We start from the raw sequence: 10,938 nt of genomic DNA on the forward strand, positions 1-10,938 counted from the left end.
CCTTTCAGGAAGGGTTTCACTCAACCACTCACAGCACCCTCCACACATGCATGCACACATCCAAAGATAATTATATATTCAGAAAAAGACATGCAGACACAGTCACTAAAACATTATTTTTATTCACATTTACATTTCAAAGCAATTTACAAGAATGCGGCACACATGTCTGAACCATACCATGATGACAAACCATCGAATATACACAATTACATAATTTATAAGTATGCAACATATCAAATGTAACTTTTACAACATATTAGGTAAAAGCCTTAGCTGACTGATATTTAAATCAGCATCCAGTGCATGATGCAAGGAGGCCGATTTCCTCAATCTCTAAGTGAACTGTCTTGGTGTCAAATATATTCTAATTAAGGCGTGGGACGTTGTTTACGGTTGTGTATCACAGGGTGGACTTCCTTCTTCGGGCAGCCTGTGCAGGACAGAATAATGTTCTTAGATTTTTCCCCCAAATTCTTTGAATACTAAGTCAGCAAAGGCTGTGAGAAAGGGTGGAGCAGCTTAAGACAAACGTATAATTTCAACACTGACCTTTCTTGGGAAAGTTTCTTTCCTGTGAGAAACAGAGAAATGGATTACTTTTGAGGGGTGTTGCAATAAGATTGCACTGAATGTTTTATTTGTATAGAGAGTAGTTGAGAATGACTGACTTTGTCTGTGTTTTATGCAACAAAAACAGATGCAGCAGAAGGTAGAGAGGGCTCCACATCCAGCTAAAGCCAGCAAAGCCTGTTTATAGCCTGAAAAAGAGGGGAAAGCAATTTTTACCATTCAGTTATACATTACAGCACATCATTCATGTACATGTCAAAACTACTGCTTTCCATCAAAATGATTTAGCATGAGTTACTGGAAGCACAGTTCTTATGGCAAAGAAACTATAAAAACCATACATGAAATGGCCGGCCGCCATGTTTAATGTTTAGCAACATTTTACAAACATTTACATGATTTTTTTGAAATTACTTGTACAAGTAGGTCTTGGGCCACTCCAGACTCTGGTCTCTCCACAAGTGACGGCTGGTGAGCCAATCACGAAGAAGCCAGGGTCACACTTAAAATGACAGGTTGTCTTGAATGTCTGATTTCCTCTGGAGCAGTTATGGGATCCATTATAAGTTTGAGGTAGAGGGGGACACTCCACAGCTGAGGGCACAAACAGGTTATACAACATCTTACAGTATGTTATAATACATTTTAAAGCACTGTACTTTATTTTTATTTTTTTATTTTTTTATACTTTATTTTTATTTATTTATTTTTAGGAACAGGAACATTAACATTTACACAGACACAGCAAGGGAAAAAGGTAAACAACTAACTAGAAGTAAAAATAATAAGATAAATAAGATAAATAAACAAATAATAAAAAATAATGGAGGGAGGGGCTCACCCAGGGCTATGGGAAGTTACTAAAAATGTAGTTTTTCCACTTGGAGACACACCGTGCATCTTCACCCCCATACCTACGTCTATGTACATACTCACATATACTTTCAAGTATCTACATACACATCTACATATACATACATAATACATATCTACATGTGCATGCATGCATACTCGTGCATGTATACCCTTTGACATAAAATCAGGTTAAATGAAAACAGAATGGGAAGGGAATGAATAAGATCCTTTTCCTACATTATTCACAACCCTTTCGCATATTCGAAAACCATTTTGACCAATATCTTTGAAATTTGTCTTTACAGAGTCTTAGAGAAAAGGTCATCTTTTCCATTTCACAAATGTCTTTTACTATGGCTGACCACTCTCCAACCGTTGGTGGGTCCTTGTCCAGCCATCTTCTAGTTATTGCTTTTTTACTTGCTGCCGGGAATATTTTAAAAAGGTGTTTATCTTTCCTATTCATCTCAACTGGTACATTTCCCAAATATATATTGTAGCAAAGCAAAACTCAATCTCAGAACCCATGACTTTTTTTAATCCTCATTAGTATTTCGGCCCAATAAGTGTACTTTATTTTTAATGTGATGTTACAGTTTGGTATTACTACCGCTCTAATCAGTGGTAACAGTAACTTAAAATGCTTCACTGGAAGCACAGCGCTTATGAAAACAAACCTGTGTATTTTCAAGAACCTTTAAACTTTTAGATGATTTCATGAAATTACCTGCACAAGTAAGTCTTGGCCCACTCCAGTCCCCAGTGTCTTCACAAGTGACAAATGACGAGCCATTTATGAAGAAGCCAGGGTGACACTTTAATCGACAGGTCGTGTTGAAGGTTTGATTTCCTCTTGAGCAGCTATGGTATCCATTATAAGGCTCAGAGAGAGGGAGGCATTCCACAGCTAAGGACACAAACAAGTTACGCAACATCTTGTAATGGTTTATAAAACATTTCAAAGCACAAACATGCTGGTGCATGCACATTTTAATGTTATATAAGAATGTGGATAATGAGTCGCTGAAAACAGAATAAGTGTAGCAGTTAAACTAAATCTGTTTTTAAGTATTTACTTCTATATCTAATTGTACGATAAGGGGGGGAGCACTCAGGACAAAACCTGGGTTCCAGTTAAATCGACATGTTGTGTTGAACGTTTGATTTTCTCTTGAGCGGCTTTAGTATCTGTTCTCAAGCTGAGGAAAATCCACAGCTGAGGGCACAAACAGGTATGCAGGGCATTATGTAATGTCTTGTAACAGGTTTGTAATATGAAAATAACACATTTTAAAGCATTTATATTGGGTTTTTGTGTTCATACTGATGTAGGCTTAATAATGATAATTTCAGTTTTTGAAGAAAAACAACACGAGTCACTTATATATGTAGAGCATAAAAAATTGCGCATATCTCAAAGCGTGTGTGTTGGAATATACAACTCTGTTACGATTACTTGTTTCCTCCGTGCAAGTATGCCTGCACATTGTTTCACACATTACTAATAACTGTAAATGGCAACTCTTTATGCATTATAATAAATAACACTAAATTGCTCACGTGTTTGGCACCTGTCTCCCTTAAAACCACGTTCACAGAGGCAGGTTGTACTGTTGATTGCCTCCTGGCATCTTCCTCTTTCACAGGATGATTCATTGCACTGGGCTTTTAAGAAAAAGCACACCAATATAAGGTCACTTATCACTATAAAACCTTCACAGCTTTTCTTTGTATAGAAGACACTTTATTTCTTTTTTAATAATAGATATTAAAAAAAATTAGTTTTAAGACAAGACATGTTATCCTGAAGATGTTAGAAAAGTTAAACAATGCAAACAAAAAATATCTGACATTACTGTAATGGTGGATAGCACATTAAAATAATATGTAAACAAAAATACAACAATTTACTTCAATAACAAATTAAAATAATATTTAAAACAAATATTATGAACATGTAAAAACTATTCTGAAATCAAGTTATCACCTTAAAGGAAATCAGCCATGCTTTTTCATGAAAATATAAAGTTATGATATAGCAAAAAGAAAAAAAATCAACAAAGCAGAATTAAAAATGTGGTAAAAAACTGTACAGGAATTACTATATGACAGGTTTACGTACTTTTAAAACACGCTGCATATTTTGATTTGCTACATTTCTCATCGTTCCACTTCCCTCGATTTTCTCCTGTGTTAGTGTAGATCTCTACACAAAACTCTGTTGCATGGACATTATTTGGTTCATTTGGTGCCCATGAATTGTTACCAATCCACGTGCTGTTATTCCCAATCCAAATCCAGCTTTCATTCATATGGTTTCTAGTGATTCCAATCCAGAAATATGGGGAGCTTCTTTTCTCTGGCAGGATGGAGACCAGATAATCATTCTCCGCTTGGTTTTGGATGACCACCATGTCTGTGAAATATTTCTGGCACCACTCTCTGGCCTGGGTCCAGTTCATTGTCTCGTTTGAGTAGTGATACGTCCAGCACAGAGTAGTCTCAGCCAAGCAACTACCTGCAAATGTTCAGAACAGCTTTTAATGTGATAATTAATAAAGTTTTCTGACACGTGTCAGCCGGTCTTTGCCCAGCAGCCACACATTTCACTGGAACTGGAATTAAAACTTACCAAAGATGAGGATTAATGTCCACTTCATCTTCAAAGAGCAATTTACTGTCTGTACAACGGGGGGGAAAGACTATATTTTCAAAAGTACTAATGAATGTCACCACGGAGAGTTGCTGAATAAGAAAATTGTGACTTACCCAGAATTAATATTATAATATTGTCCTTTGAACTGTTTGACACAAACTCCTACATAAGTTAAATCCCTGTTTTTTCTGATCAACTCAAACATAAAACAAAAAGCGTTACAGCAGAAAAATGTAAAGGTTGTTAGACGAAACTAAGGACCAGTGTCAGGCTTTTATATGTTCTCGTTTGCCATTCAGAGCAACATTATCATACAATAACTGGATGTTTGCTGTTCAGGCTGAATGCATGTAATGAATGATTTACTGAATATTTTAATGACTTTAACAAACCTTTAGGGAAACCCCACCTATTTCTAGTAAAGGTGGTTTCAGGGGCAGATTTTAATGAAGAAAAGGTACACAATGCCACAAGGTGCTTACTCATAGAGGTTGGACTACAGCCTTTGAAACACTTTTTAGTGTTTAAATGGGAATTTTTAAGCCTTTCATTTGTGGCTAGAATGAGTGTTTTCTTGTCTGTTTTCAAAAACACGTCTTCTCCATATCCTGACATATTGATGTAATGGAAACTCTTTTTAACGGCAGTGTCCTTCGAGACAACTTTAGACTTATGAAAGATGCGAGATGTGAGTTCCTGTCCAACTAAAGTAAAAGAGACTGAATTTTTTTAAACAATGAACTCTGGGAGAGAAAAAAAGAATACCTAGGAATATAATTGTTCCTTCTTTGAATACCGCTCACTTTTATATGTTTATTCTGCTTTGTCATGAAGTTTATGATGGAAAGGTCGATGTTTTGGCAAGAGATCTGGGAATTTTTCAAAACACATCCTTCCTCAACCCCTGAAAAAAAAACCAGAAGGTTGTAGAAGGTCATGGCTGAAACTGGGAAACTAGATTGGTTTATGATAGAAATCATGAGTCAATCTATGAAGGCTAGCTCCACAGAAGGCTATTACACATCCCACTACTACACATCCTGCTTGGCTAAGCATTCCTACCAGTGTGGTGACACTGACACAACTGGCTGAACTTTTTTATTAGTCCTCCGTATATTTTTTTCAAATGAATATCAGAACATTTCCGAACATAGAAAACAGCAGATAAAAAACATCAAATTTGAAGTGTTACAGTAACAAAGTCAAAAAATAGAACACACACACACACACACACACACACACACACACACACACACACACACACACACACACACACACACACACTCAGCTATCATGACAGGACAGGCAGATGATGATAAATGCAGAGGAGGAAAAGCAATTACTGGATCAGCTAGGTGTAGTAGGGAGCGCACAGGGCCCTCATTATCAACAGACTGTAGAGTTTGGGATACACACACACACACACACACACACACACACACACACACACACACACACACACACACACACACACACACACACCACCTTAAAAAATAATGCTTTTTTAAGAAAATAAATATTACATGAATTCTATATCAAATTATTTGCTGCTATGCACTACAATGATAATTTACACATAATGCGTAAAACCATCTGTAGTTTTCTATTATAGCACGTTTTTGCTATATTAGGCTGTCAATACTGTTCTTGGAAACTCTGTGGAGGAGCCTCTATGTCAGAGATGCTGTAATAAAAGAGAAAAGAGGAAAAATCAGAAAACCCCAAAAGACACATATATGATTTAAACGAGGTAAATTCTTTTCTAACCTGTTCAAACTTGTTTGATTTCTTCAGTTTTTTAAAGATCCACATAGCCATAGGCACACCAGAGAGGAAGGCAATCCCTCCTGTGGCTACACCAGCAGTGACTGCTGCAACTGGAGCAGGAGCTGTGGAAACACAGTGAAATGTGAATAGTGTGAACTTTTGCTTTCCCCTTTGATCTGTTGTTGCTCATTTACCTTGGCAGGTGGGTTTCTCTGCAGTCCAGTTGCCATGGTGATCACATGTCAGCAGCTCAGGTCCTTCTAATGAGTAGCCTTGGTCACAGGTGAAGGAGCACTGAGAGCTGTAAACTGACTCAGTACTGGAGCAACTGATGTGACCGTTTTCAGGAGCCTCAAGCAACAAACATGTAACAGCTGTTGTAAAGGACAGGAAGATGTCACTTTTAACATGCAAATGAAATTGTGAACAACAAGTAATCCAGGTAAAATGGGTTCACATGTACCTGTGCAGGTTGGTGATCTGGAGGTCCATTGGCCTGGATGTGTACACTCCATGCTGTGTGCACCTTGCAGCTCATGTCCTTCATCACATGTAAAATGACAAACCATGCCAAGTGGATGGGGTGTGTCATGACTAAGAAATGAAGACAGAGAAGGGCTGCAGCTTATCTGACCATTTGTTGGGACCTCTGGAGCAGGACATCCTTTTGCTACAAAAAGAAAATAGGAAAATATTATTAACATATTTTGACATAATCAATCAAAAAAAAACAAAACTGGAGTAACACTGTTTGTAGTAAATATTGATATAATTAGTCTTTCAGACCTTTGCATGTAGGTATGTTTTCATTCCACTGTCCGTCCTCAGAACACTTGATGGTGTTTGCTCCCTGCAGTTCAAAACCTTCTTCACAGCTGAAGCTGCAGGTGGAGTTTGGTCGCAGTTCAGTCTCAGATTCACTGCACTGCATGATGAGAGGAGCTTCTCTCTCTGGATTCTGGCAAAGGATGGCTGACACAGAAACATGTGTATTTTATTGAATGTGCCCTCATTGTATAGAAGATGGGTGGGTTATAGAGAGGGAGCTATAAAAGCATTATTAAATGGGAATAATGTGAAGCTTTTATATCTCAAATTTGTTGTTTGTTTTAATCCGTTGTTGTTGGTTTTTTTTACCTTGACAGGTGGGTTTCTCTGCAGTCCAGTTGCCATGATGATCACATGTCAGCAGCTCAGGTCCTTCTAATGAGTAGCCTTGGTCACAGGTGAAGGAGCACTGAGAGTTGTAAACTGACTCAGTGCTGGAACAACTGATGTGACCGTTTTCAGGAGCCTCAAGCAGCGGGCATCGAACAACTGTTGTAAAGGACAGAAAGATGTGACTTTCATGTCATTAACATACAAATGAAGTTGTGAACAACTAGTAATCCAAGTAAAATGGGTTCACATGTACCTGTGCAGATTGGTGAACTGGAGGTCCATTGGCCTGGATGTGTACACTCCATGCTGTGTGCACCTTGCAGCTCATGTCCTTCATCACATGTAAAATGACAAACCATGCCAAGTGGATGGGGTGTGTCATGACTAAGAAATGAAGACAGAGAAGGGCTGCAGCTTATCTGACCATTTGTTGGGACCTCTGGAGCAGGACATCCTTTTGCTACAAAAGGGAAACAAAAGAGTAAAATATTACTAATATGTCATGACATAATCAATCAAAGAAAAAAACTGGAGTAACACTGTTTGTAGTAAATATTGATATAATTATGCTTTCAGACCTTTGCATGTAGGTATGTTTTCATTCCACTGTCCGTCCTCAGAACACTTGATGGTGTTTGCTCCCTGCAGTTCAAAACCTTCTTCACAGCTGAAGCTGCAGGTGGAGTTTGGTCGCAGTTCAGTCTCAGATTCACTGCACTGCATGATGAGGGGAGCTTCTCTCTCTGGATTCTGGCAAAGGATGGCTGACACAGAAACGTGTATTTTATTGAACGTGTCCTCATGATATAGAAGATGGTGGGTTATACTTTTCGTGTTCCTCTTACCTTCACAGTGAGGAATCTGCTGATTCCATGTACCTCCTGATGTGCAGGTCACTCTACTGGCTCCCACTAAATGGTAACCTTGGTCACAACTGAAGCTGCAGGTGTTTTTGTAGCTGAACCTCGTATCAGCATCTTCTCCACAGCTGACAAAGCCATTTGTCAAGTTTTGCAGCGCAGGGCACTGAACAGCTACAAAAGAGAGAGGCAACAGAAGGAGTTAAATGAAAGCTTTTATTATAATCATCATGCAAATCATCCCCCAAATAACAAAAACTACACAACGATGAAAGGTAAAAACATGTGGCCGTACCAACACAGTATGGCTGGGATCCATTCCAATTTGCTGATGCTTCACATTGCAGAGATGGAGATCCAGACAGTACATAACCTTCATCACAGGTAAAAGTACAGGTGGACTGATAGCTGAATGAGCCCAGAGGATCGGAGCATTTCATGGATCCATGTGTCGGCTCTGACATCTTCTCACACTGAATCACTGTAGACAACAGGAGAAAAAACATCAGTCCATGACTCCATCACTGTGTAGTAAATAATAAAAGTAACAAAAAGTAGTAGCAATATTATAAGCTATTAGCACTTAAACTCACTTTCACATGTAGGGGGTTTTTCTGACCATTTTCCTAAGGAAGTACACCTCAAAGGTCCTGGCACACTCAGCTTGTATCCTTCCTCACAGGAATACTGACACAAGGAGTCATAGGAGAAACTGCCATACTTGTGAGAGCAATTTACATGTCCTTTATCTGGAACAACCACTTCACCTTTGTTACACTGCACAACTGACAACAAAAAAACAACAACACAGTTGGATATTAATTAAATCCTTTACATAACTTAAAATATGTATTTAAACTACGCTATCAGATTTTTTCTCACCTTGGTCACACTTGTGTCCAAAAAAACCTTCAAAGCAATCACATTTGTGGCTGTTGATGGTTTCAACACACTCTCCGTGGAAACAGGAGTCAATCTTACAAGCCGCTGGAAAAAGCAGAGGTACTTCTATAAAGGTTGGTAAATATACTAAAACAATATGTCAGAAACATCATTTTTAACTTTCAGATCAGTAGATCACCTATTAAAGAACAGCAACACAGCAGCAAAAATTAGTTTTTCAAGAGTGTGATTTTTGCTCACCTGTGTAGCACAGAGCAGTCTTTGATTTTGTACATCTCTCGTCATTCCACTTGCCTGGTTCTTTATCTCTTTTAATATACATCTCCACACAATCCTCATGCATGCCTGTGTTTTTGTCACCCTCGTTATTGTTCGGTTCTCCTTTTGCCCAGTTGGTTGCTTCTTCTGTCAGAGGCTTGTTGGTTCCTACCCAGGTCCAGACATTATTAATCCTACGAATCCCAATCCAGTAGTAGCCATTTTTCTTGGGCAGCCAGTTGTTAAGATGCTCAAGCTCCTCCTGGTTCTGGATGGCCACCATGTCCGTGTAGTGCTCCTGGCACCAGCTTCGTGCATCATCCCATGTCATTGCGTTGTCCGAGTAGAAGTAAGACCAAGACTCTACACTAGTCCACATGCACAGCACTTAAATAGAGACAGTGACATATAGTAGATGTAAATGGGGAGAAAAGGAGAGATTTAAAAAAATTCTATTAACTAATTTGCTCTCTAATGAGTGTTTTTAGTATTGGGTGCCTTTGTCCCTCCCGTATATATTCTTCATCCTGTATAAATTTCTCTTATTTGTTGTTTATTTTTGCTGTCTTACTATTTATATTTTATTCCTGCACACTTGGTGTGGAGCACCCACAATTTTGTCATACATGTACAGTGAACACAGGGCAATCCTATTCTAGCTGGTTCTAAAACTTTTTATTGAGACGCTCAAGGCTCTTCTGGCAATAAATGTACATACTTGAACAAATAACGGCGAAGTTGATCCATGAGGCAGAGCTCTTATATCCATGGGTTAGTCCAAAGAAGGAATCCTGTAAAAATAATTTAAAGGTGCATTAAATTAAAACCAAATTAATGTACATTAAAATGAATAATATTTAAATTGATATCCCTTCCACTCACCATTTTAAATGATATGCCTGATAAACTCCAGAAGGCACTTGATTCTCTAGCTTTCAGCCTTAGTATGTGTAGGGATGATTCTCTGCGTTATGCACTGGATTTCCAGGTTTTATACGCTTCTCTAGTGTCATTCAGGAAACCTGGAAGGTTTCCATGGAATCCCCCCCAATACTGCTCCATTCCACAAAAGGCTTTAAAAACATTTCCTGCACAAAAGCATTGGCTGGTCGTTCTCAGTACTGAACTCCCAGGATGACTTTTAGGGTGAGATGGGGCTTACTTGGCTCTGCAACAATGCAGCTAATCGGGGTGACAAATGGGGTGACTGCATGTTCATGCTACTCCCACTGAAATTGTTGTGTTTCTAAGCTAGACACTGTGTAACGATGATAAACAGTCAAAACTATTTTTTTAAACTTCGACATCTGAAATATTAGTTTTTAAAAATTATCAGTTTCCTGTTGCCGTACATTAATGTAGAGGAAGAGAATAGCTCCAAGGTCTGCTGGCTTGATAGATGAGTTGGGGTGTGCCCACCAACAGAAAGCCAAAAAGCAGGAAAAGATTAGACCTTTAGACCCAAACAGATAAAAACAATGGTTAGAGCCTTGATCTGGATGGGGAAAGGTTTGCATGGAATTGCCGAAGATGAAAATAAAAAGAAAATATATTAATTTGAGAAAGAGGTCGGTTCTTTGGTTCAGGTTTATAAAAATATATATACATACACACTACAAAAGTCAAAGTTTGGACACACCATCTCATTTTAATAGTTTTTCTTTATTTTCCCTACTTTCTACATTGTAGATGCATGCTGAAATCAAATATCTGAAGCAAGATATATAGAATTATGCAGCAAAGAAAAAATCTATAAATAACTCCAAATATGTCTTATATTGGCAGCTCGGTGGCACGGTGGTTAGCACTGTTGCCACACAGCAAGAAGGTCCTGAGTTCAATTCCAACATCAGGCCGGGGTCTTTCTGTGTGGAGTTTGCGTGTTCTCCCCGTGTCTGCGTGGGT

At 38.5% G+C, this 10,938-nt stretch overlaps 1 protein-coding gene and 1 pseudogene across 2 annotated transcripts; both read right to left on the minus strand.

The window, feature by feature from the left end:
* Positions 1 to 308: 308 nt before the first annotated feature.
* On the minus strand, positions 309 to 4,088 carry LOC146640982 (L-selectin). The gene is made up of 8 exons (XM_085398090.1): positions 4,061 to 4,088; positions 3,551 to 3,946; positions 2,989 to 3,093; positions 2,156 to 2,335; positions 988 to 1,167; positions 672 to 761; positions 553 to 574; positions 309 to 433 (listed from the first exon to the last, which is right to left on the minus strand). Exons 1-8 carry the CDS (start codon positions 4,086 to 4,088, stop codon positions 391 to 393), a joined length of 1,044 nt encoding a protein of 347 aa, XP_085254216.1. The 3' UTR covers positions 309 to 390.
* A 1,618-nt stretch (positions 4,089 to 5,706) lies between these two features.
* LOC146640983 (E-selectin-like) lies at positions 5,707 to 10,085 on the minus strand (annotated as a pseudogene). Its single transcript, XR_014909535.1, has 15 exons — positions 9,916 to 10,085; positions 9,752 to 9,824; positions 9,016 to 9,420; positions 8,755 to 8,859; positions 8,466 to 8,657; positions 8,168 to 8,353; positions 7,858 to 8,046; positions 7,591 to 7,776; positions 7,266 to 7,472; positions 6,989 to 7,168; positions 6,638 to 6,823; positions 6,315 to 6,521; positions 6,046 to 6,225; positions 5,832 to 5,973; positions 5,707 to 5,768 (listed from the first exon to the last, which is right to left on the minus strand). The product of XR_014909535.1 is annotated as an E-selectin-like (transcript).
* Between the last annotated feature and the right edge of the window lie 853 nt (positions 10,086 to 10,938).

The sequence above is a fragment of the Rhamphochromis longiceps genome, linkage group LG23 (assembly GCF_057381845.1).
Source record: "Rhamphochromis longiceps isolate RC_006_pf linkage group LG23, R_longiceps_female_GT1.1, whole genome shotgun sequence".
Taxonomy (NCBI): Eukaryota; Metazoa; Chordata; class Actinopteri; order Cichliformes; family Cichlidae; genus Rhamphochromis; species Rhamphochromis longiceps.